Genomic DNA, 27818 nt, shown 5'->3' with positions numbered 1-27818 from the left:
CCTGTAGCCAGTCAGATAAGGGATAACATACTGTACCATTGTCCTGTAGCCAGTCAGATAAGGGATAACATACTGTACCATTGTCCTGTAGCCAGTCAGATAAGGGATAACATAATGTACCATTGTCCTGTAGCCAGTCAGATAAGGGATAACATACTGTACCATTGTCCTGTAGCCAGTCAGATAAGGGATAACATACTGTACCATTGTCCTGTAGCCAGACAGATAAGGGATAACATACTGTACCATTGTCCTGTAGCCAGACAGATAAGGGATAACATACTGTACCATTGTCCTGTAGCCAGTCAGATAAGGGATAACATACTGTACCATTGCCCTGTAGCCAGACAGATAGGGGATAACATACTGTACCATTGTCCTGTAGCCAGACAGATAAGGGATAACATACTGTACCATTGCACTGTAGCCAGACAGATAAGGGATAACATACTGTACCATTGTCCTGTAGCCAGACAGATAAGAGATAACATACTGTACCATTGCCCTGTAGCCAGTCAGATAAGGGATAACATACTGTACCATTGTCCTGTAGCCAGTCAGATAAGGGATAACATACTGTACCATTGTCCTGTAGCCAGACAGATAAGGGATAACATACTGTACCATTGTCCTGTAGCCAGACAGATAAGGGATAACATACTGTACCATTGTCCTGTAGCCAGACAGATAAGGGATAACATACTGTACCATTGTCCTGTAGCCAGACAGATAACATACTGTACCATTGTCCTGTAGCCAGACAGATAGGGGATAACATACTGTACCATTGTCCTGTAGCCAGTCAGATAAGGGATAACATACTGTACCATTGTCCTGTAGCCAGACAGATAACATACTGTACCATTGTCCTGTAGCCAGACAGATAGGGGATAACATACTGTACCATTGTCCTGTAGCCAGTCAGATAAGGGATAACATACTGTACCATTGTCCTGTAGCCAGACAGATAAGGGATAACATACTGTACCATTGTCCTGTAGCCAGTCAGATAAGGGATAACATAATGTGCCATTGTCCTGTAGCCAGTCAGATAAGGGATAACATACTGTACCATTGTCCTGTAGCCAGACAGATAAGGGATAACATACTGTACCATTGTCCTGTAGCCAGACAGATAAGGGATAACATACTGTACCATTGTCCTGTAGCCAGTCAGATAAGGGATAACATACTGTACCATTGTCCTGTAACCAGACAGATAAGGGATAACATACTGTACCATTGTCCTGTAACCAGTCAGATAAGGGATAACATACTGTACCATTGTCCTGTAACCAGTCAGATAAGGGATAACATACTGTACCATTGTCCTGTAGCCAGACAGATAAGGGATAACATACTGTACCATTGTCCTGTAGCCAGTCAGATAAGGGATAACATAATGTACTATTGTCCTGTAGCCAGTCAGATAAGGAATAACATACTGTACCATTGTCCTGTAGCCAGACAGATAAGGGATAACATACTGTACCATTGTCCTGTAGCCAGTCAGATAAGGGATAACATAATGTACTATTGTCCTGTAGCCAGTCAGATAAGGGATAACATTCTGTACCATTGGCCTGTAGCCAGTCAGATAAGGGATAACATACTGTACCATTGTCCTGTAGCCAGACAGACAAGGGATGAGGATAACATACTGTACCATTGTCCTGTAGGCAGTCAGATAAGGGATAACATAATGTACTATTGTCCTGTAGCCAGTCAGATAAGGGATAACATTCTGTACCATTGGCCTGTAGCCAGACAGATAAGGGATAACATACTGTACCATTGTCCTGTAGCCAGACAGATAACATACTGTACCATTGTCCTGTAGCCAGTCAGATAGGGGATAACATACTGTACCATTGTCCTGTAGCCAGACAGATAGGGGATAACATACTGTACCATTTTCCTGTAGCCAGTCAGATAAGGGATAACATACTGTACCATTGTCCTGTAGCCAGTCAGATAAGGGATGACATACTGTACCATTGTCCTGTAGCCAGACAGATAGGGGATAACATACTGTACCATTGTCCTGTAGCCAGACAGATAAGGGATAACATACTGTACCATTGTCCTGGAGCCAGACAGATAAGGAATAACATACTGTACCATTGTCCTGGAGCCAGACAGATAACATACTGTACCATTGTCCTGTAGCCAGACAGATAAGGGATAACATACTGTACCATTGTCCTGTAGCCAGACAGATAAGGGATAACATACTGTACCATTGGCCTGTAGCCAGACAGATAAGGGATAACATACTGTACCATTGTCCTGTAGCCAGACAGATAAGGGATAACATACTGTACCATTGTCCTGTAGCCAGACAGATAAGGGATAACATACTGTACCATTGGCCTGTAGCCAGACAGATAAGGGATGAGGATAACATACTGTACCATTGTCCTGTAGCCAGACAGATAAGGGATGAGGATAACATACTGTACCATTGTCCTGTAGCCAGACAGATAAGGGATGAGGATAACATACTGTACCATTGTCCTGTAGCCAGACAGATAAAGGATAACATACAGTACCATTGGCCTGTAGCCAGACAGATAAGGGATAACATACTGTACCATTGGCCTGTCGCCAGACAGATAAAGGATAACATACTGTACCATTGGCCTGTCGCCAGACAGATAAAGGATAACATACTGTACCATTGGCCTGTAGCCAGACAGATAAAGGATAACATACAGTACCATTGGCCTGTAGCCAGACAGATAAGGGATAACATACAGTACCATTGGCCTGTAGCCAGACAGATAAGGGATAACATACAGTACCATTGTCCTGGAACCAGACAGATAAGGGATGAGGATAACATACTGTACCATTGCCCTGTAGCCAGACAGATAAGAGATAACATACTGTACCATTGCCCTGTAGCCAGTCAGATAAGGGATAACATACTGTACCATTGTCCTGTAACCAGTCAGATAAGGGATAACATACTGTACCATTGTCCTGTAGCCAGACAGATAAGGGATAACATACTGTACCATTGTCCTGTAGCCAGACAGATAAGGGATGAGGATAACATACTGTACCATTGTCCTGTAGCCAGACAGATAAGGGATGAGGATAACATACTGCACCATTGTCCTGTAGCCAGACAGATAAGGGATGAGGATAACATACTGTACCATTGTCCTGGAGCCAGTCAGATAAGGGATAACATACTGTACCATTGTCCTGTAGCCAGACAGATAAGGGATAACATACTGTACCATTGTCCTGGAGCCAGACAGATAAGGGATGAGGATAACATACTGTACCATTGCCCTGTAGCCAGACAGATAAGAGATAACATACTGTACCATTGCCCTGTAACCAGACAGATAAGGGATAACATACTGTACCATTGTCCTGTAGCCAGACAGATAAGGGATAACATACTGTACCATTGCCCTGTAGCCAGTCAGATAAGGGATAACATACTGTACCATTGTCCTGTAGCCAGACAGATAAGGGATGAGGATAACATACTGTACCATTGTCCTGTAGCCAGTCAGATAAGGGATAACATACTGTACCATTGTCCTGTAGCCAGACAGATAAGGGATAACATACTGTACCATTGTCCTGGAGCCAGACAGATAAGGGATGAGGATAACATACTGTACCATTGCCCTGTAGCCAGACAGATAAGAGATAACATACTGTACCATTGCCCTGTAACCAGACAGATAAGGGATAACATACTGTACCATTGTCCTGTAGCCAGACAGATAAGGGATAACATACTGTGGTGGTGGGTGGTGGGGGATCATGGTGGTGGGGGATCATGGTGGTGTGGTGGGGGGTGGTGGGGGAGCAGGTTGGTGGAGTGGGGGTGGTGGGGGAGCAGGTTGGTGGAGTGGGGGTGGTGGAGGAGCAGGGTGTTGGGGGGAGAAGGGTGGTGGTGGGGGATCAGGGTGGGGTGGTGGGGAAGCAGGGTGGTGGAGTGGGGGTGGTGGAGGAGCAGGGTGTTGGGGGGAGAAGGGTGGTGGTCGGGGAGCAGGGTGTTGGGGGGAGAAGGGTGGTGGTGGGGGATCAGGGTGGGGTGGTGGGGAAGCAGGGTGGTGGAGTGGGGGGTGGTGGAGGAGCAGGGTGTTGGGGGGAGAAGGATGGTGGTCGGGGAGCAGGGTTGTGGAGTGGAGCAGGGTGGTGGTTGGGAGGGGGGGTGTTGCAACTCAATGTTAGGACGGTGTTCTTAATGTTTTGTCCAGTCAGTGTACATGTGATATCTGTTGTGTTGTCTCTTGTCTTCAGGCTAGGGAAGAGAGGGATATTAGTGGTCCTGACATCTGTTGTGTTTTCTCTTGTCTTCAGGCTAGGGAAGAGAGGGATATTAGTGGTCCTGCTATCGGTGGCTGTAGGGGTCTACCTCCTCCCCTCACCCATAAACCCTCAGCCTTACATGTAAGTACAGACACACCACACCGGCTCTGATGCTCGTCGGCTTGCAAACTAATACTCACGTCCGTAGCCATGAAGTGCTTTGAAAGGCTGGTCATGGCTCACATCAACACCATCATCCCAGAAACACTAGAGCCACCCTCATTTGCATAGCGCCCCGACAGATCCACAGATGATGCAATCTCTATTGCACTCCACCCTGCCCTTTCCCACCTGGACAAAAGGAACACCTACGTGAGAATGCTATTCACTGACTACAGCTCAGCGTTCAACACCATTGTGCCCTCAAAGCTCCTCACTAAGCTAAGTAACCTGGGACTAAACACCTCCCTCTGCAACTAGATCCTGGACTTCCTGACGGGCCGCCCCTAGGTGATAAGGGTAGGTAACAACACATCCGCCACGCTGATCCTCAACACAGGGGCCCCTCAGGGGTGCGTGCTCAGTCCCCTCCTGTACTCCCTGTTCACTCATGACTGCACTGCCAGGCATGACTCCTACACCATCATTAAGTTTGCAGATGACACAACAGTGGTAGGCCTGATCACCGACAACGATGAGACAGCCTATAGGGAGGAGATCAGAGACCTGGCCGTGTGGTGCCAGGACAATAACCTCTCTCTCAACGTGATCAAGACTAAGGAGATGATTGTGGACTACAGAAAAAGGAGGACTGAGCACACCCCCATTCTCATCAACGGGGCTGTAGTGGATTAGGTTGAGAGCTTCAAGTTCCTTGATGTCCACATCAACAACAAATTAACATGGTCCAAACACACCAAGACAGTCGTGAAGCGGGCACAACAAAGGCTATTCCCCCTCAGGAGACTGAAAAGATTTTGCATGGGTCCTGAGATCCTCAAAAGTTCTACAGCTGCGAGAGTTGTTATTCTGGTACTGCTTGCCGTGCGGTAGCAGAGAGAACAGTCTGTGACTAGGGTGGCTGGTTGCAACACCGCCTGGTAATGCAACTGCTCGACTTCCGACCACAAGGCACTTCAGAGGGTAGTGCGTACGACCTAGTACATCACTGGGGCCAAGCTTCCTGCTTTCCAGGACCTCTATACCATGCGGAGCCAGAGGAAGGCCCTAAAAATGGTCAAAGGCCCCAGCCACCCTAGACCCACAGACTGTTCCCTTTGCTACCGCACGGCAAGCAGTACCAGAATAGCAAGTCTGGATCCAATCAGGCTCCTTAACAGCTTCTACCCCCAAGCCATCAGACTGCCGAACAGCTTCTACCCCCAAGCCATCAGACTGCTGAACAGCTTCTACCCCCAAGCCATCAGACTGCCGAACAGCTTCTACCCCCAAGCCATCAGACTGCTGAACAGCTTCTACCCCCAAGCCATCAGACTGCTGAACAGCTTCTACCCCCAAGCCATCAGACTGCTGAACAGCTTCTACCCCCAAGCCATCAGACTGCTGAACAGCTTCTACCTCCAAGCCATCAGACTGCTGAACAGCTTCTACCTCCAAGCCATCAGACTGCTGAACAGCTTCTACCCCCAAGCCATCAGACTGCTGAACAGCTTCTACCCCCAAGCCATCAGACTGCCGAACAGCTTCTACCCCCAAGCCATCAGACTGCTGAACAGCTTCTACCCCCAAGCCATTAGACTGCTGAACAGCTTCTACCTCCAAGCCATCAGACTGCCGAACAGCTTCTACCCCCAAGCCATCAGACTGCTGAACAGCTTCTACCCCCAAGCCATCAGACTGCTGAACAGCTTCTACCCCCAAGCCATCAGACTGCTGTTGCTACTTGCTGTTTATTATCTATGCATAGTCACATGTACATATTACCTCCACTAACCTGTACCCCCACACATTGACTCAGTACAGGTACCATCTGTATATAGCCTCATTACTAACCTGTACCCCCACACATTGACTCAGTACAGGTGCCCCCTGTATATAGCCTCATTACTAACTTGTACCCCCACACTGACTCGGTACAGGTACCCCCTGTATATAGCCTCATTACTAACCTGTACCCCCACACATTGACTCGGTACAGGTACCCCCTGTATATAGCCTCATTACTAACCTGTACCCCCACACTGACTCGGTACAGGTGCCCCCTGTATATAGCCTCATTACTAACCTGTACCCCCACACATTGACTCAGTACAGGTACCATCTGTATATAGCCTCATTACTAACCTGTACACCCACACATTGACTCAGTACAGGTGCCCCCTGTATATAGCCTCATTACTAACTTGTACCCCCACACATTGACTCGGTACAGGTACCCCCTGTATATAGCCTCATTACTAACCTGTACCCCCACACATTGACTCAGTATAGGTACCACATTACTAACCTGTACCCCCACACATTGACTCAGTATAGGTACCACATTACTAACCTGTATCCCCACACATTGACTTGGTACAGGTACCACCTGTATATAGCCTCGTTATTGTTATTTTATTGTGTAGGGGGTTAAGGGTTATTGGAGTTGAAGGGTTGTGTTTTGAGACAGGTTGGTGTTTACAGAGGGAAACAGTTTAGGGGTTAAGGGTTAAAGGTTATTGTCTGTCAGTTTAGGGGTTAAAGATTATTGTCTGTCAGTTTAGGGGTTAAAGGTTATTGTCTGTCAGTTTAGGGGTTAAAGGTTATTGTCTGTCAGTTTAGGGGTTAAAGGTTATTGTCTGTCAGTTTAGGGGTTAAAGGTTATTGTCTGTCAGTTTAGGGGTTAAAGGTTATTGTCTGTCAGTTTAGGGGGTAAAGGGTTAAAGAATTATTGACTGTCAGATTCAAGGGACCCCCTCCGCTCCTGGAGGGCCCACTGGCTGTCAACACCAGACTACAGAACGGACGTAGGCTGTTCACTGGACAACTGCATGGACCAGAATCCTTCACTGCGGACCAGGAGGGTAAGAACTCTTGTCTAAGTTGTTTTTCATTCAGCATGTTTTAATTGAATCCTGTCTGTTGGTCTTTCATTCAGCATGTTTTAATTGAATCCTGTCTGTTGGTCTTTCATCCAGTATGTTTTAATTGAATCCTGTCTGTTGGTCTTTCATCCAGCATCTTTTAATTGAATCCTGTCTGTTGGTCTTTCATCCAGCATGTTTTAATTGAATCCTGTCTGTTGGTCTTTCATCCACCTCCTCAGTGTTTATATGACCTTTGACTGGAAATACCTTTTCAGAACACTGTGGCCTGTCTGACCCCTGACCTCTAACCCCTGGTCTCTCCTAGGTAACGTGTACACAGGGACGGTGGATGGGAAGCTGTGGAGGATCCATCAGGAGACTCTGACCCTCATCACCCACATGGGACGGGACTTACAGGAGTGTGGTCAGTAACTAACTAACTAACTAACCCTAACGCTAACTAACTACCCAACCCTAACGCTAACTAACCCTAACTCATCCACCACATGGAACAGGACTTACAGGAGTGTGGTGACTAACTAACTAACTAACTAACCCTAACTCGTCAGCCACGTGGGACAGGACTTACAGGAGTGTGGTCAGTAACTAACTAACTAACTAACTAACTAACTAACTAACTAACTAACTAACTAATCACCCACGTGGGACAGGACTTGCAGGAGTGTGGTCAGTAACTAACTAACTAACTAACTAACTAACTAACTAACTAACTAACTAACCCTAACTCATCACCCACATGGGACAGGACTTACAGGAGTGTGGTCAGTAACTAACTAACTAACCAACCCTAACGCTAACTAACTACCCAACCCCAACGCTAACTACCCAACCCTAACGCTAACCAACCAACCCTAACTAACCCTAACTCATCCACCACATGGGACAGGACTTACAGGAGTGTGGTGAGTAACTAACTAACTAACTAACTAACTAACTAACTAACTAACTAACTAACTAACTAACTAACTAACTAACCCTAACTCATCAGCCACGTGGGACAGGACTTACAGGAGTGTGGTGAGTAACTAACTAACTAACCAACCCTAACTCATCACCCATGTGGGACAGGACTTGCAGGAGTGTGGTCAGTAACTAACTAACTAACCCTAACTCATCACTCACATGGGACAGGCTTACAGGAGTGTGGTCAATAACTAACTAACTAACCCTAACTCATCACTCACATGGGACAGGCTTACAGGAGTGTGGTCAATAACTAACTAACTAACTGAGCAGTACTCCCCCCTACTGTATTACCTCACGCTGAGCAGCACTCCCCCTACTGTATTACCTCACGCTGAGCAGCACTCCCTCTACTGTATTACCTCACGCTGAGCAGCACTCCCCTTACTGTATTACCTCACGCTGAGCAGCACTCCCCTGCTGTATTACCTCACGCTGAGCAGCACTCCCCTTACTGTATTACCTCACGCTGAGCAGCACTCCCCCTACTGTATTACCTCACGCTGAGCAGCACTCCCCTGCTGTATTACCTCACGCTGAGCAGCACTCCCCTTACTGCATTACCTCACGCTGGGCAGCACTCCCCCTACTGTATTACCTCACGCTGAGCAGCACTCCCTCTACTGTATTACCTCACGCTGAGCAGCACTCCCCCTACTGTATTACCTCACGCTGAGCAGCACTCCCCCTGCTGTATTACCTCACGCTGAGCAGCACTCCCCCTACTGCATTACCTCACGCTGAGCAGCACTCCCCTACTGTATTACCTCACGCTGAGCAGCACTCCCCCTACTGTATTACCTCACGCTGAGCAGCACTCCCCCTACTGTATTACCTCACGCTGGGCAGCACTCCCCCTACTGTATTACCTCACGCTGAGCAGCACTCCCCTGCTGTATTACCTCACGCTGAGCAGCACTCCCCCTACTGCATTACCTCACGCTGAGCAGCACTCCCCCTACTGTATTACCTCACGCTGAGCAGCACACCCCCTGCTGTATTACCTCACGCTGAGCAGCACTCCCCCTACTGTATTACCTCACGCTAAGCAGCACTCCCCTACTGTATTACCTCTCACTGCACCTCCCCCTACTGTATTACCTCTCACTGCACCTCCCCCTACTGTATTACCTCTCACTGCACCTCCCCCTACTGTATTACCTCACGCTGAGCAGCACTCCCCCTACTGTATTACCTCACGCTAAGCAGCACTCCCCTACTGTATTACCTCACGCTGAGCAGCACACCCCCTACTGTATTACCTCACGCTAAGCAGCACACCCCCTACTCTATTACCTCACGCTAAGCAGCACACCCCCTACTGTATTACCTCACGCTGAGCAGCACACCCCCTACTCTATTACCTCACGCTAAGCAGCACTCCCCCTACTGTATTACCTCACGCTAAGCAGCACTCCCCCTACTGTATTACCTCTCACTGCACCTCCCCTACTGTATTACCTCACGCTGCGCAGCACTCCCCCTACTGTATTACCTCACGCTGCCCATCCCCTTACTGTATTACCTCACGCTGAGCAGCACTCCCCCTACTGTATTACCTCACGCTGCCCCTCCCCTTACTGTATTACCTCACGCTGAGCAGCACTCCCCCTACTGTATTACCTCACGCTGCCCCTCCCCTTACTGTATTACCTCACGCTGAGCAGCCCTCCCCCCTACTGTATTACCTCACGCTGAGCAGCACTCCTCCTACTGTATCACCTCCCTCTACTGTATTACCTCACGCTGAGCAGCACACCCCCTACTGTATTACCTCACGCTGAGCAGCACTCCCCCTACTCTATTACCTCACGCTAAGCAGCACTCCCCCTACTGTATTACCTCACGCTGAGCAGCACTCCCCCTACTGTATTACCTCAGCACTCCCCCTACTGTATTACCTCACGCTGAGCAGCACTCCCCCTACTGTATTACCTCACGCTGAGCAGCACTCCCCTACTGTATTACCTCACGCTGAGCAGCACTCCCCCTACTGTATTACCTCTCACTGCACCTCCCCTACTGTATTACCTCCCCCTACTGTATTACCTCTCACTGCACCTCCCCCTACTGTATTACCTCACGCTGAGCAGCACTCCCCCTACTGTATTACCTCTCACTGCACCTCCCCCTACTGTATTAACTCACGCTGAGCAGCACTCCCCTTACTGTATTACCTCACGCTGAGCAGCACTCCCCCTACTGTATTACCTCACGCTGAGCAGCACTCCCCCTACTGTATTACCTCACGCTGAGCAGCACTCCCCCTACTGTATTACCTCACGCTGAGCAGCACTCCCTCTACTGTATTACCTCACGCTGAGCAGCACACCCCCTACTGTATTACCTCACGCTGAGCAGCACTCCCCCTACTCTATTACCTCACGCAGAGCAGCACACCCCCTACTGTATTACCTCACGCTGAGCAGCACTCCCCCTACTCTATTACCTCACGCTGAGCAGCACTCCCCCTACTGTATTACCTCACGCTGAGCAGCACTCCCTCTACTGTATTACCTCACGCTGAGCAGCACTCCCCCTACTGTATTACCTCACGCTGAGCAGCACTCCCCCTACTGTATTACCTCACGCTGAGCAGCACTCCCTCTACTGTATTATCTCATGCTGAGCAGCACTCCCCCTACTGTATTACCTCACGCTGAGCAGCACTCCCCCTACTGTATTACCTCAGGCTGAGCAGCACTCCCCCTACTGTATTACCTCACGCTGAGCAACACTCCCCCTACTGTATTACCTCACGCTGAGCAGCACTCCCCCTACTGTATTACCTCACTGAGCAGCACTCCCCCTACTGTATTACCTCAGGCTGAGCAGCACTCCCCTACTGTATTACCTCACGCTGAGCAGCACTCCCCCTACTGTATTACCTCACGCTGAGCAGCACTCCCCCTACTGTATTACCTCACGCTGAGCAGCACTCCCCCTACTGTATTACCTCACGCTGAGCAGCACTCCCCCTACTGTATTACCTCTCACTGCACCTCCCCCTACTGTATTAACTCACGCTGAGCAGTACTCCCCCTACTGTATTACCTCTCACTGCACCTCCCCTACTGTATTACCTCACGCTGAGCAGCACTCCCCCTACTGTATTACCTCAGGCTGAGCAGCACTCCCCTACTGCATTACCTCACGCTGAGCAGCACACCCCCTACTGTATTACCTCACACTGAGCAGCACTCCCCCTACTGTATTACCTCACGCTGAGCAGCACTCCCCCTACTGTATTACCTCTCACTGCACCTCCCCCTACTGTATTAACTCACGCTGAGCAGTACTCCCCCTACTGTATTACCTCTCACTGCACCTCCCCCTACTGTATTACCTCACGCTGAGCAGCACTCCCCTACTGTATTACCTCACGCTGAGCAGCACTCCCCCTACTGTATTACCTCACTGAGCAGCACTCCCCCTACTGTATTACCTCACGCTGAGCAGCACTCCCCATACTGTATTACCTCACGCTGAGCAGCACTCCCCCTACTGTATTACCTCAGGCTGAGCAGCACTCCCCCTACTGTATTACCTCACGCTGAGCAGCTCCTCCCCCTACTGTATTACCTCACGCTGAGCAGCACTCCCTCTACTGTATTACCTCACGCTGAGCAGCACTCCCCCTACTGTATTACCTCACGCTGAGCAGCACTCCCCCTACTGCATTACCTCCCCCCTACTGTATTACCTCATGCTGAGCAGCACTCCCCTACTGTATTACCTCACGCTGAGCAGCACTCCCCTACTGTATTACCTCACGCTGAGCAGCACTCCCCCTACTGTATTACCTCACGCTGAGCAGCACTCCCACAACTGTATTACCTCACTGAGCAGCACTCCCCTTACTGTATTACCTCACGCTGAGCAGCACTCCCCCTACTGTATTACCTCAGGCTGAGTAGCACTCCCCCTACTGTATTACCTCACGCTGAGCAGCACTCCCCCTACTGTATTACCTCACGCTGAGCAGCACTCCCCCTACTGTATTACCTCACTGAGCAGCACTCCCCCTACTGTATTACCTCACGCTGAGCAGCACTCCCCCTACTGTATTACCTCACGCTGAGCAGCACCCCCCCTGACTGTATTACCTCACGCTGAGCAGCACTCCCCCTACTGTATTACCTCACGCTGAGCAGCACTCCCCCTACTGTATTACCTCACGCTAAGCAGCACTCCCCTTACTGTATTACCTCACGCTGAGCAGCACTCCCCCTACTGTATTACCTCACGCTGAGCAGCACTCCCCCTACTGTATTACCTCAGGCTGAGCAGCACTCCCCCTACTGTATTACCTCACGCTGAGCAGCACTCCCCCTACTGTATTACCTCACGCTGAGCAGCACTCCCCCTACTGTATTACCTCACGCTGAGCAGCACTCCCCTACTGTATTACCTCACGCTGAGCAGCACTCCCCCCTACTGTATTACCTCACGCTGAGCAGCACTCCCCCCTACTGTATTACCTCACGCTGAGCAGCACTCCCCCCTACTGTATTACCTCAGGCTGAGCAGCACTCCCCCTACTGTATTACCTCACTGAGCAGCACTCCCCCTACTGTATTACCTCACGCTGAGCAGCACTCCCCCTACTGTTTTACCTCACGCTGAGCAGCACTCCCCCTACTGTATTACCTCACTGAGCAGCACTCCCCCTACTGTATTACCTCACGCTGAGCAGCACTCCCCCTACTGTATTACCTCACGCTGAGCAGCACTCCCCCTACTGTATTACCTCACGCTGAGCAGCACTCCCCCTACTGTATTACCTCACGCTGAGCAGCACTCCCCCTACTGTATTACCTCACGCTGAGCAGCACTCCTCCTACTGTATCACCTCCCTCTACTGTATTACCTCACGCTGAGCAGCACTCCCCCTACTGTATTACCTCACACTGAGCAGCACTCCCCCTACTGTATTACCTCACGCTAAGCAGCACTCCCCCTACTGTATTACCTCTCACTGCACCTCCCTCTACTGTATTACCTCACGCTGAGCAGTACTCCCCCTACTGTATTACCTCACGCTGAGCAGCACTCCACCTACTCTATTACCTCACGCTAAGCAGCACTCCACCTACTGTATGACCTCTCACTGCACCTCTCCCTACTGTATTACCTCACGCTAAGCAGCACTCCCCCTACTGTATTACCTCTCACTGCACCTCCCCCTAATGTATTAACTCACGCTGAGCAGCACTCCCCCTACTGTATTACCTCTCACTGCACCTCCCCCTACTGTATTACCTCACGCTGAGCAGCACTCCCCCTACTGTATTACCTCAGCACTCTCCCTACTGTATTACCTCACGCTGAGCAGCCCTCCCCTACTGTATTACCTCACGCTGAGCAGCACTCCCCCTACTGTATTACCTCACGCTGAGCAGCACTCCCACTACTGTATTACCTCACGCTGAGCAGCACTCCCCCTACTGTATTACCTCATGCTGAGCAGCACTCCCCCTACTGTATTACCTCACACTGAGCAGCACTCCCCCTACTGTATTACCTCACGCTAAGCAGCACTCCCCCTACTGCATTACCTCCCCTTCTGTATTTCATCACGCTGCTCCTCCCCCTACTGTATTACCTCACGCTGAGCAGCACTCCCCCTACTGCATTACCTCCCCCTACTGTATTACCTCACGCTGCACCTCCCCCTACTGTTTTACCTCACGCTGAGCAGCACTCCCCCTACTGTATTACCTCACGCTGAGCATCACTACCCTTACTGTATTACCTCACGCTGAGCAGCACTCCCCCTACTGTATTACCTCATGCTGAGCAGCACTCCCCCTACTGTATTACCTCACACTGAGCAGCACTCCCCCTACTGTATTACCTCACGCTAAGCAGCACTCCCGCTACTGTATTACCTCTCACTTCACCTCCCTCTACTGTATTACCTCACGCTGAGCAGCACTCCCCCTACTGTATTACCTCACGCTGAGCAGCACTCCACCTACTCTATTACCTCACGCTAAGCAGCACTCCCCCTACTGTATGACCTCTCACTGCACCTCTCCCTACTGTATTACCTCACGCTGAGCAGCACTCCCCCTACTGTATTACCTCACGCTAAGCAGCACTCCCCCTACTGTATTACCTCACGCTGAGCAGCACTCCCTTACTGTATTACCTCACGCTGAGCAGCACTCCCCCTACTGTATTACCTCACGCTGAGCAGCACTCCCCCTACTGTATTACCTCACGCTGAGCAGCACTCCCCCTACTGTATTACCTCAGCACTCTCCCTACTGTATTACCTCACGCTGAGCAGCACTCCCCCTACTGTATTACCTCACGCTGAGCAGCACTCCCCCTACTGTATTACCTCACGCTGAGCAGCACTCCCCCTACTGCATTACCTCCCCCCTACTGTATTACCTCATGCTGAGCAGCACTCCCCCTACTGTATTACCTCAGGCTGAGCAGCACTCCCCCCTACTGTATTACCTCACGCTGAGCAGCACTCCCCCCTACTGTATTACCTCACGCTGAGCAGCACTCCCCCTACTGTATTACCTCACGCTGAGCAGCACTCCCCCTACTGTATTACCTCACGCTGAGCAGCACTCCCCCTACTGTATTACCTCACGCTGAGCAGCACTCCCCCTACTGTATTACCTCACGCTGAGCAGCACTCCCCCTACTGTATTACCTCAGGCTGAGCAGCACTCCCCCTACTGTATTACCTCACGCTGAGCAGCACTCCCCCTACTGTATTACCTCACTGAGCAGCACTCCCCCTACTGTATTACCTCACGCTGAGCAGCACTCCCCCTACTGTTTTACCTCACGCTGAGCAGCACTCCCCCTACTGTATTACCTCACTGAGCAGCACTCCCCCTACTGTATTACTTCACGCTGAGCAGCACTCCCCCTACTGTATTACCTCACGCTGAGCAGCACTCCCCCTACTGTATTACCTCACGCTGAGCAGCACTCCCCCTACTGTATTACCTCACGCTGAGCAGCACTCCCCCTACTGTATTACCTCACGCTGAGCAGCACTCCTCCTACTGTATCACCTCCCTCTACTGTATTACCTCACGCTGAGCAGCACTCCCCCTACTGTATTACCTCACACTGAGCAGCACTCCCCCTACTGTATTACCTCACGCTAAGCAGCACTCCCCCTACTGTATTACCTCTCACTGCACCTCCCTCTACTGTATTACCTCACGCTGAGCAGCACTCCCCCTACTGTATTACCTCACGCTGAGCAGCACTCCACCTACTCTATTACCTCACGCTAAGCAGCACTCCACCTACTGTATGACCTCTCACTGCACCTCTCCCTACTGTATTACCTCACGCTAAGCAGCACTCCCCCTACTGTATTACCTCTCACTGCACCTCCCCCTAATGTATTAACTCACGCTGAGCAGCACTCCCCCTACTGTATTACCTCTCACTGCACCTCCCCCTACTGTATTACCTCACGCTGAGCAGCACTCCCCCTACTGTATTACCTCAGCACTCTCCCTACTGTATTACCTCACGCTGAGCAGCACTCCCCTACTGTATTACCTCACGCTGAGCAGCACTCCCCCTACTGTATTACCTCACGCTGAGCAGCACTCCCCCTACTGTATTACCTCACGCTGAGCAGCACTCCCCCTTCTGTATTTCATCACGCTGCTCCTCCCCCTACTGTATTACCTCACGCTGAGCAGCACTCCCCCTACTGCATTACCTCCCCCTACTGTATTACCTCACGCTGCACCTCCCCCTACTGTTTTACCTCACGCTGAGCAGCACTCCCCCTACTGTATTACCTCACGCTGAGCATCACTACCCTTACTGTATTACCTCACGCTGAGCAGCACTCCCCCTACTGTATTACCTCACGCTGAGCAGCACTCCACCTACTCTATTACCTCACGCTAAGCAGCACTCCCCCTACTGTATTACCTCACGCTGAGCAGCACTCCCTTACTGTATTACCTCACGCTGAGCAGCACTCCCCCTACTGTATTACCTCACGCTGAGCAGCACTCCCCCTACTGTATTACCTCACGCTGAGCAGCACTCCCCCTACTGTATTACCTCAGCACTCTCCCTACTGTATTACCTCACGCTGAGCAGCACTCCCTTACTGTATTACCTCACGCTGAGCAGCACTCCCCCTACTGTATTACCTCACGCTGAGCAGCACTCCCTTACTGTATTACCTCACGCTGAGCAGCACTCCCCCTACTGTATTACCTCACGCTGAGCAGCACTCCCCCTACTGTATTACCTCACGCTGAGCAGCACTCCCCCTACTGCATTACCTCCCCCCTACTGTATTACCTCACGCTGAGCAGCACTCCCCCTACTGTATTACCTCACGCTGAGCAGCACTCCCCTACTGTATTACCTCAGGCTGAGCAGCACTCCCCCTACTGTATTACCTCACGCTGAGCAGCACTCCCCCTACTGTATTACCTCACTGAGCAGCACTCCCCCTACTGTATTACCTCACGCTGAGCAGCACTCCCCCTACTGTATAACCTCACGCTGAGCAGCACTCCCCCTACTGTATTACCTCACGCTGAGCAGCACTCCCCCTACTGTATTACCTCACGCTGAGCAGCACTCCCCCTACTGTATTACCTCACGCTGAGCAGCACTCCTCCTACTGTATCACCTCCCTCTACTGTATTACCTCACGCTGAGCAGCACTCCCCCTACTGTATTACCTCACACTGAGCAGCACTCCCCCTACTGTATTACCTCACGCTAAGCAGCACTCCCCCTACTGTATTACCTCTCACTGCACCTCCCTCTACTGTATTACCTCACGCTGAGCAGCACTCCCCCTACTGTATTACCTCACGCTGAGCAGCACTCCACCTACTCTATTACCTCACGCTAAGCAGCACTCCCCCTACTGTATGACCTCTCACTGCACCTCTCCCTACTGTATTACCTCACGCTAAGCAGCACTCCCCCTACTGTATTACCTCACTGCACCTCCCCCTACTGTATTAACTCACGCTGAGCAGCACTCCCCTACTGTATTACCTCACGCTGAGCAGCACTCCCCCTACTGTATTACCTCACGCTGAGCAGCACTCCCCCTACTGTATTACCTCACGCTGAGCAGCACTCCCCCTACTGTATTACTTCACGCTGAGCAGCACTCCCCCTTCTGTATTTCATCACGCTGCTCCTCCCCCTACTGTATTACCTCACGCTGAGCAGCACTCCCCCTACTGCATTACCTCCCCTACTGTATTACCTCACGCTGCACCTCCCCCTACTGTTTTACCTCACGCTGAGCAGCACTCCCCCTACTGTATTACCTCACGCTGAGCAGCACTCCCCCTACTGTATTACCTCACGCTGAGCAGCACTCCCCCTACTGTATTACCTCACGCTGAGCAGCACTCCCCCTACTGTATTACCTCACGCTGAGCAGCACTCCCCCTACTGTATTACCTCACGCTGAGCAGCACTACCCTTACTGTATTACCTCACGCTGAGCAGCACTCCCCCTACTGTATTACCTCACGCTGAGCAGCACTCCCCCTACTGTATTACCTCACGCTGAGCAGCACTCCCCCTACTGTATTACCTCACACTGAGCAGCACTCCCCCTACTGTATTACCTCTCACTGCACCTCCCTCTACTGTATTACCTCACGCTGAGCAGCACTCCCCCTACTGTATTACCTCACGCTGAGCAGCACTCCACCTACTCTATTACCTCACGCTAAGCAGCACTCCCCCTACTGTATGACCTCTCACTGCACCTCTCCCTACTGTATTACCTCACGCTAAGCAGCACTCCCCCTACTGTATTACCTCTCACTGCACCTCCCCTACTGTATTAACTCACGCTGAGCAGCACTCCCCCTACTGTATTACCTCACGCTGAGCAGCACTCCCCCTACTGTAATACCTCACGCTGAGCAGCACTCTCCCTACTGTATTACCTCATGCTGAGCAGCACTCCCCTACTGTATTACCTCAGTACTCCCCCTACTGTATTACCTCACGCTGAGCAGCACTCCCCCTACTGTATTACCTCACGCTGAGCAGCACTCCCCCTACTGTATTACCTCACGCTGAGCAGCACTCCCCCTTCTGTATTTCATCACGCTGCTCCTCCCCCTACTGTATTACCTCACGCTGAGCAGCACTCCCCCTACTCTATTACCTCACGCTGAGCAGCACTCCCCCTACTCTATTACCTCACGCTGAGCAGCACTCCCCCTACTCTATTACCTCACGCTGAGCAGCACTCCCCCTACTGTATTACCTCAGGCTGAGCAGCTCCTCCCCCTACTGTATTACCTCACGCTGAGCAGCACTCCCTCTACTGCATTACCTCCCCCTACTGTATTACCTCACGCCGCACCTCCCCCTACTGTTTTACCTCACGCTGAGCAGCACTCCCCCTACTGTATTACCTCACGCTGAGCAGCACTCCCCCTACTGTATTACCTCACGCTGAGCAGCACTCCCCCTACTGTATTACCTCACGCTGAGCAGCACACCCCCTACTGTATTACCTCACGCTGAGCAGCACTCCCCCTACTGTATTACCTCACGCTGAGCAGCACTCCCCCTACTGTATTACATCACGCTGAGCCGCACTCACCCTACTGTATTACCTCACGCTGAGCAGCACTCCCCCTACTGTATTACCTCACGCTGAGCAGCACTCCCCCTACTGTATTACCTCACGCTGAGCAGCACTCCCCCTACTGTATTACCTCACGCTGAGCAGCACTCCTCCTACTGTATTACCTCACGCTGAGCACCAGTCCCCCTACTGTATTACCTCACGCTGAGCACCAGTCCCCCTACTGTATTACCTCACGCTGAGCAGCACTCTCCCTACTGCATTACCTCCCTCTACTGTATTACCTCACGCTGAGCAGCACTCCCCCTACTGTATTACCTCACGCTGAGCAGCACTCCCCCTACTGTATTACCTCTCTCTGCACCTCCCCCTACTGTATTACCTCACGCTGCACCTCCCCCTACTGTATTACCTCACGCTGAGCAGCACTCCCCCTACTGTATTACCTCACGCTGAGCAGCACTCCCCCTACTGTATTACCTCACGCTGAGCAGCACTCCCTCTACTGTATTACCTCACGCCGAGCAGCACTCCCCCTACTGTATTACCTCACGCTGAGCAGCACTCCCTCTACTGTATTACCTCACGCTGAGCAGCACTCCCCCTACTGTATTACCTCACGCTGAGCAGCACTCCCCCTACTGTATTACCTCACGCCGAGCAGCACTCCCCCTACTGTATTACCTCACGCTGAGCAGCACTCCCCCTACTGTATTACCTCACGCTGAGCAGCACTCCCCCTACTGTATTACCTCACGCTGAGCAGCACTCCCCCTACTGTATTACCTCACGCTGAGCAGCACTCCCCCTACTGTATTACCTCACGCTGAGCAGCACTCCCCCTACTGTATTACCTCACGCTGCACTTCCCCTAGCTAACAGTTCTTCATGGATACCTGGCTTGCTAACAGTTCTTCATGGATACCTGGCTAGCTCACAGTTCTTCATGGCTATCTGACTAGCTAACAATTCTTCGTGGCTATCTGGCTAGCTCACAGTTCTTCCAGGCTATCTGGCTTGCTAACAATTCTTCATGTCTATCTGGCTAGCTGACAGTAGTAGGAGTGTGGTCAGTAATTATAGCAGGCTTATTGATGTATGATGGAATCTGTCTGGGATCTACAGGGCTGTGTTCAGTTCAGTAGGTATGGAACAGGTGAGAAAACATTTAGAAAAGGGGAGGACCTGAATATTTCAGATGTTCTACTGGACCCGTGGAACACTGACTCTTCTGTTGGGAAGTGTTTAGCTGTGTGAACATGTTCTGTTCAGATCTCTGTTGATGTGGCCGGCAGCCGATTGTCTTCCTCTGAGCTCTGGCCAAAAAGATGTTTCTGTGTGTGTGCCAGGTTGTGTGTGTGTGTGCCAGGTTGTGTGTGTGTGTGCCAGGTTGTGTGTGTGTGTGCCAGGTTGTGTGTGTTCCAGGTTGTGTGTGTGTGTGTCAGGTTGTGTGTGTGTGTGCCAGGTTGTGTGTGTGTGTGCCAGGTTGTGTGTGTGTGTGCCAGGTTGTGTGTGTGTGTGCCAGGTTGTGTGTGTGTGTGCCAGGTTGTGTGTGTGTGCCAGGTTGTGTGTGTGTGTGTCAGGTTGTGTGTGTGTGTGTGTGTGTGTGTGTGTCAGGTTGTGTGTGTGTGTGTGTGTCAGGTTGTGTGTGTGTCAGGTTGTGTGTGTGTGTGTGTGTCAGGTTGTGTGTGTGTGTGTGTGTGTGTGTGTGTGTGTCAGGTTGTGTGTGTGTGTGTGTGTGTGTGTGTGTGTGTGTGTGTGTGTGTGTGTGTGTGTCAGGTTGTGTGTGTGTGTGTGTGTGTGTCAGGTTGTGTTAGAGACCGTCTAGTAAATCTCTAGAAATCCTCTGATGTTGTTCCAGACTGGAGAGACCGAAAGAGGGCAGGACAGACTGTGATGTTATCTCTGTTGGTCCTCTAGGTAGCAGGACAGACTGTGATGTTATCTCTGTTGGTCCTCTAGGTAGCAGGACAGACTGTGATGTTATCTCTGTTGGTCCTCTAGGTAGCAGGACAGACTGTGATGTTATCTCTGTTGGTCCTCTAGGTAGCAGGACAGACTGTGATGTTATCTCTGTTGGTCCTCTAGGTAGCAGGACAGACTGTGAGGTTATCTCTGTTGGTCCTCTAGGTAGCAGGACAGACTTTGATGTTATCTCTGTTGGTCCTCTCGGTAGCAGGACAGACTGTGATGTTATCTCTGTTGGTCCTCTCGGTAGCAGGACAGACTGATGTTATCTCTGTTGGTCCTCTCGGTAGCAGGACAGACTGTGATGTTATCTCTGTTGGTCCTCTCGGTAGCAGGACAGACTGTGATGTTATCTCTGTTGGTCCTCTCGGTAGCAGGACAGACTGTGATGTTATCTCTGTTGGTCCTCTCGGTAGCAGGACAGACTGTGATGTTATCTCTGTTGGTCCTCTTGGTAGCAGGACAGACTGTGATGTTATCTCTGTTGGTCCTCTTGGTAGCAGGACAGACTGTGATGTTATCTCTGTTGGTCCTCTAGGTAGCAGGACAGACTGTGATGTTATCTCTGTTGGTCCTCTAGGTAGCAGGACAGACTGTGATGTTATCTCTGTTGGTCCTCTAGGTAGCAGGACAGACTGTGATGTTATCTCTGTTGGTCCTCTTGGTAGCAGGACAGACTGTGATGTTATCTCTGTTGGTCCTCTAGGTAGCAGGACAGACTGTGATGTTATCTCTGTTGGTCCTCTTGGTAGCAGTCCTCTTGGTAGCAGGACAGACTGTGATGTTATCTCTGTTGGTCCTCTAGGTAGCAGGACAGACTGTGATGTTATCTCTGTTGGTCCTCTAGGTAGCAGGACAGACTGTGATGTTATCTCTGTTGGTCCTCTCGGTAGCAGGACAGACTGTGATGTTATCTCTGTTGGTCCTCTCGGTAGCAGGACAGACTGTGATGTTATCTCTGTTGGTCCTCTCGGTAGCAGGACAGACTGTGATGTTATCTCTGTTGGTCCTCTCGGTAGCAGGACAGACTGTGATGTTATCTCTGTTGGTCCTCTCGGTAGCAGGACAGACTGTGATGTTATCTCTGTTGGTCCTCTCGGTAGCAGGACAGACTGATGTTATCTCTGTTGGTCCTCTCGGTAGCAGGACAGACTGTGATGTTATCTCTGTTGGTCCTCTCGGTAGCAGGACAGACTGTGATGTTATCTCTGTTGGTCCTCTTGGTAGCAGGACAGACTGTGATTTTATCTGTGGTCCTCTAGGTAGCAGGACAGACTGTTGGTCCTCTTGGTAGCAGGACAGACTGTGATGTTATCTCTGTTGGTCCTCTAGGTAGCAGGACAGACTGTGATGTTATCTCTGTTGGTCCTCTCGGTAGCAGGACAGACTGTGATGTTATCTCTGTTGGTCCTCTCGGTAGCAGGACAGACTGTGATGTTATCTCTGTTGGTCCTCTCGGTAGCAGGACAGACTGTGATGTTATCTCTGTTGGTCCTCTCGGTAGCAGGACAGACTGTGATGTTATCTCTGTTGGTCCTCTCGGTAGGACAGACTGTGATGTTATCTCTGTTGGTCCTCTTGGTAGCAGGACAGACTGTGATGTTATCTCTGTTGGTCCTCTTGGTAGGGACAGACTGTGATTTTATCTCTGTTGGTCCTCTTGGTAGGACAGACTGTGATGTTATCTCTGTTGGTCCTCTAGGTAGCAGGACAGACTGTGATGTTATCTCTGTTGGTCCTCTAGGTAGCAGGACAGACTGTGATGTTATCTCTGTTGGTCCTCTAGGTAGCAGGACAGACTGTGATGTTATCTCTGTTGGTCCTCTTGGTAGCAGGACAGACTGTGATGTTATCTCTGTTGGTCCTCTAGGTAGCAGGACAGACTATGAGCCAGTCTGTGGTCGTCCTCATGGTGTGCGGTTGGACAGTGGTGGTCAGCTGATCGTAGCTGACTCCTACTTTGGGCTGTTTTCTGTTGACCCCCAGACTGGACACAAGACCCTGCTACTGGACAGCAAGACAGGTAACGTCCCCTATCCACAGACTGGACACAAGACCCTGCTACCGGACAGCAAACAAGGTCTGATCATTCACAGTCTAACCCCAAACCTTAACTCTGACTAGACAGCAAGTCTGACAGTCTAACCCCAAACCTTAACTCTGACTAGACAGCAAGTCTGACAGTCTTCCCTTATCTCTTACTGGACAGCAGGCCTGACAGTCTAACCGCTAACCTTAACTCTGACTGGACAGCAGGTCTGACAGTCTAACCCCTAACCTTAACTCTGACTGGACAGCAGGTCTGACAGTCTAACCCCAAACCTTAACTCTTACTGGACAGCAGGTCAGACAGTCTAACCTTAACTCTGACTAGACAGCAGGTCTGACAGTCTAACCTTAACTCTGACTGGACAGCAGGTCTGACAGTCTAACCTTATCTCTTACTGGACAGCAGGTCTGACAGTCTAACCTTATCTCTTACTGGACAGCAGGTCTGACAGTCTAACCCCAAACCTTAACTCTGACTAGACAGCAGGTCCGACAGTCTAACCTCAACTCTGACTGGACAGCAGGTCTGACAGTCTAACCTTAACTCTGACTGGACAGCAGGTCTGACAGTCTAACCCCTAACCTTAACTCTTACTGGACAGCAGGTCAGACAGTCTAACCTTAACTCTGACTGGACAGCAGGTCTGACAGTCTAACCCTCACCTTATCTCTGACTGGACAGCAGGTCTAACAGTCTAACCGCTAACCTTAACTCTGATTGGACAGCAGGTCTGACAGTCTAACCCCTAACCTTAACTCTGATTGGACAGCAGGTCTGACAGTCTAACTTCAACTCTGACTGGACAGCAGGTCTGACAGTCTAACCCCTAACCTAAACTCTTACTGGACAGCAGGTCTGACAGTCTAACCTCAACTCTGATTGGACAGCAGGTCTGACAGTCTAACCTTAACTCTGACTGGACAGCAGGTCTGACAGTCTAACCTTAACTCTGACTGGACAGCAGGTCTGACAGTCTAACCTTAACTCTGATTGGACAGCAGGTCTGACAGTCTAACCTTAACTCTGACTGGACAGCAGGTCTGACAGTCTAACCTTAACTCTGACTGGACAGCAGGTCTGACAGTCTAACCTTAACTCTGACTGGACAGCAGGTCTGACAGTCTAACCTTAACTCTGACTGGACAGCAGGTCTGACAGTCTAACCTTAACTCTGACTGGACAGCAGGTCTGACAGTCTAACCTTAACTCTGATTGGACAGCAGGTCTGACAGTCTAACCTTAACTCTGACTGGACAGCAGGTCTGACAGTCTAACCTTTACTCTTACTGGACAGCAGGTCTGACAGTCTAACCTTAACTCTGATTGGACAGCAGGTCTGACAGTCTAACCTCAACTCTTACTGTACAGCAGGTCTGACAGTCTAACATTATCTCTTACTGGACAGCAGGTCTGACAGTCTAACCTTAACTCTGATTGGACAGCAGGTCTGACAGTCTAACCTTAACTCTGACTAGACAGCAGGTCTGACAGTCTAACCTAAACTCTGACTGGACAGCAGGTCTGACAGTCTAACCCCTAACCTAAACTCTGACTGGACAGCAGGTCTGACAGTCTAACCCCAAACCTTAACTCTGACTAGACAGCAGGTCTGACAGTCTAACCTTAACTCTGATTGGACAGCAGGTCTGACAGTCTAACCTTAACTCTGACTGGACAGCAGGTCTGACAGTCTAACCTTAAATCTGACTGTACAGCAGGTCTGACAGTCTAACATTATCTCTTACTGGACAGCAGGTCTGACAGTCTAACCTTAACTCTGATTGGACAGCAGGTCTGACAGTCTAACCTCATCTCTGACTGGACAGCAGGTCTGACAGTCTAACCTCAACTCTGACTGGACAGCAGGTCTGACAGTCTAACCTTAAATCTGACTGTACAGCAGGTCTGACAGTCTAACCTTATCTCTTACTGGACAGCAGGTCTGACAGTCTAACCTCAACTCTTACTGTACAGCAGGTCTGACAGTCTAACCTTAACTCTGATTGGACAGCAGGTCTGACAGTCTAACCTCATCTCTGACTGGACAGCAGGTCTGACAGTCTAACATTATCTCTTACTGTACAGCAGGTCTGACAGTCTAACATTATCTCTTACTGGACAGCAGGTCTGACAGTCTAACCTTAACTCTGACTAGACAGCAGGTCTGACAGTCTAACCTTAACTCTGACTAGACAGCAGGTCTGACAGTCTAACAGCTAACCTTAACTCTGACTAGACAGCAGGTCTGACAGTCTAACCCCAAACCTTAACTCTGACTAGACAGCAGGTCTGACAGTCTAACCCCTAACTTTAACTGACGAGACAGCAGGTCTGACAGTCTAACCTTAACTCTGACTAGACAGCAGGTCTGACAGTCTAACCTTTACTCTGACTGGACAGCAGGTCTGACAGTCTAACCCCTAACCTTAACTCTGATTGGACAGCAGGTCTGACAGTCTAACCTCAACTCTGACTGGACAGCAGGTCTGACAGTCTAACCTTAACTCTGACTAGACAGCAGGTCTGACAGTCTAACCTTAACTCTGACTAGACAGCAGGTCTGACAGTCTAACCCCTAACCTTAACTCTGACTAGACAGCAGGTCTGACAGTCTAACCCCAAACCTTAACTCTGACTAGACAGCAGGTCTGACAGTCTAACCCCTAACTTTAACTGACGAGACAGCAGGTCTGACAGTCTAACCTTAACTCTGACTAGACAGCAGGTCTGACAGTCTAACCTTTACTCTGACTGGACAGCAGGTCTGACAGTCTAACCCCTAACCTTAACTCTGACTGGACAGCAGGTCTGACAGTCTAACCCCTAACCTTAACTCTGACTGGACAGCAGGTCTGACAGTCTAATCCCTAAACTTAACTCTGACTGGACAGCAGGTCTGACAGTCTAACCCCTAACCTTAACTCTGACTGGACAGCAGGTCTGACAGTCTAACCTCAACTCTGACTGGACAGCAGGTCTGACAGTCTAACCTTAACTCTGACTAGACAGCAGGTCTGACAGTCTAACCCCAAACCTTAACTCTGACTAGACAGCAGGTCTGACAGTCTAACCCCTAACTTTAACTGACGAGACAGCAGGTCTGACAGTCTAACCTTAACTCTGACTAGACAGCAGGTCTGACAGTCTAACCCCAAACCTTAACTCTGACTGGACAGCAGGTCTGACAGTCTAACCCCTAACCTTAACTCTGACTAGACAGCAGGTCTGACAGTCTAACCCCTAACCTTAACTCTGACTGGACAGCAGGTCTGACAGTCTAACCTTTACTCTGACTGGACAACAGGTCTGACAGTCTAACCCCTAACCTTAACTCTGACTGGACAGCAGGTCTGACAGTCTAACCTTTACTCTGACTGGACAACAGGTCTGACAGTCTAACCCCTAACTTTAACTGACGAGACAGCAGGTCTGACAGTCTAACCCCGAACCTTAACTCTGACTAGACAGCAGGTCTGACAGTCTAACCTCAACTCTGACTAGACAGCAGGTCTGACAGTCTAACCTTAACTCTGACTGGACAACAGGTCTGACAGTCTAACCCCTAACTTTAACTGACGAGACAGCAGGTCTGACAGTCTAACCCCGAACCTTAACTCTGACTAGACAGCAGGTCTGACAGTCTAACCTCAACTCTGACTAGACAGCAGGTCTGACAGTCTAACCTCAACTCTGACTAGACAGCAGGTCTGACAGTCTAACCTCAACTCTGACTAGACAGCAGGTCTGACAGTCTAACCTTAACTCTGACTGGACAGCAGGTCTGACAGTCTAACCCCTAACCTTAACTCTGACTGGACGGCAGGTCTGACAGTCTAACCTTAACTCTGACTGGACAGCAGGTCTGACAGTCTAACCTTAACTCTGACTGGACAGCAGGTTCTAACATATAGAATTGTTTTAAGATGGTCATAACAGGGATTATTTAGCTATTTGAAATGTAATTTTAGGACCTTTAAGGTATAAATATATACATATAAACATACACTGGGGAGAACAAGTATTTGACACCATGCCGATGTTGCAGGTTTTCCTACTTACAAAGCATGTAGAGGTCTGTAATTTTTATCATAGGTACACTTCAACTGTGAGAGACGGAATCAAAAATCCAGAAAATCACATTGTATGATTTTTAAGTAATGTCTCCAAGAACACAGTGGCCTCCATCATTCTTAAATGGAAGAAGTTTGGAACCGCCAAGACTCCTAGAGCTGGCCGCCCGGCCAAACTGAGCAATCGGGACAAGGGCCTTGGTCAGAGAGGTGACTGAGAACCCACTGGTCACTCTGACAGAGCTCCTTTGAGGAGATGGGATAACCTTCCAGAAGGACAACCATTTCTGCAGCACTCCACCAATCAGGCCTTATGGAGTTTGCAAAAAGGCACCTAAAGGACTCTCAGACCATGAGAAACAAGATGAAACCTCGGATGAAACCAAGATTGAACTCTTTGGCCTGAATGCCAAGCGTCACATCTGGAGGAAACCTGGCACAATCCCTACGGTGAAGCATGGTGGTGGCAGCGTCATGCTTGTGGGGATGTTTTTCAGTGGCAGGGACATGAAGACTAGTCAGGATCGAGGGAAAGATATACGGAGCAAAGTACAGAATGGAGCATATCTCTGGAGAGACCTGAAAATAGCTGTGCAGCGACACTCCCCATCCAACCTGACAGCGCTGGAGAGGATCTGCAGAGAAGAATGGGAGATCCTCCCCAAATACAGGTGTGCCAAGCTTGTAGCATCTTATCTAAGAAGACTCAAGGCTGTAATCTCTGACAAAGGTGCTTCAACAAAGTACTGAATAAAGGGTCTGAATACTTATGTAAATGTGATATTTCCATATTTTGTTTGTAGTAAATTATCAAAAATGTTTTTGCTTTGTCATTATGGGTTATT

At 50.1% G+C, this 27818-nt stretch overlaps 1 protein-coding gene across 2 annotated transcripts in view; it reads left to right on the top strand.

Annotated features, from left to right (window-relative positions):
* Positions 1 to 27818, top strand: part of LOC135536332 (adipocyte plasma membrane-associated protein-like) — a 46098-nt gene that overhangs the window by 6370 nt on the left and 11910 nt on the right. For both annotated transcript variants that reach the window (XM_064962686.1, XM_064962687.1), the window contains exons 2-5: positions 4333 to 4422; positions 7183 to 7304; positions 7633 to 7731; positions 22724 to 22876. In XM_064962686.1, coding sequence (XP_064818758.1) covers positions 4333 to 4422; positions 7183 to 7304; positions 7633 to 7731; positions 22724 to 22876 — 464 coding nt within the window. The remainder of the gene's footprint in view (positions 1 to 4332; positions 4423 to 7182; positions 7305 to 7632; positions 7732 to 22723; positions 22877 to 27818) is intronic.

The sequence above is a fragment of the Oncorhynchus masou genome, unplaced genomic scaffold (genome assembly GCF_036934945.1).
Source record: "Oncorhynchus masou masou isolate Uvic2021 unplaced genomic scaffold, UVic_Omas_1.1 unplaced_scaffold_596, whole genome shotgun sequence".
NCBI lineage: Eukaryota > Metazoa > Chordata > Actinopteri > Salmoniformes > Salmonidae > Oncorhynchus > Oncorhynchus masou.
This window is presented reverse-complemented; position numbering and strand designations above follow the sequence as displayed.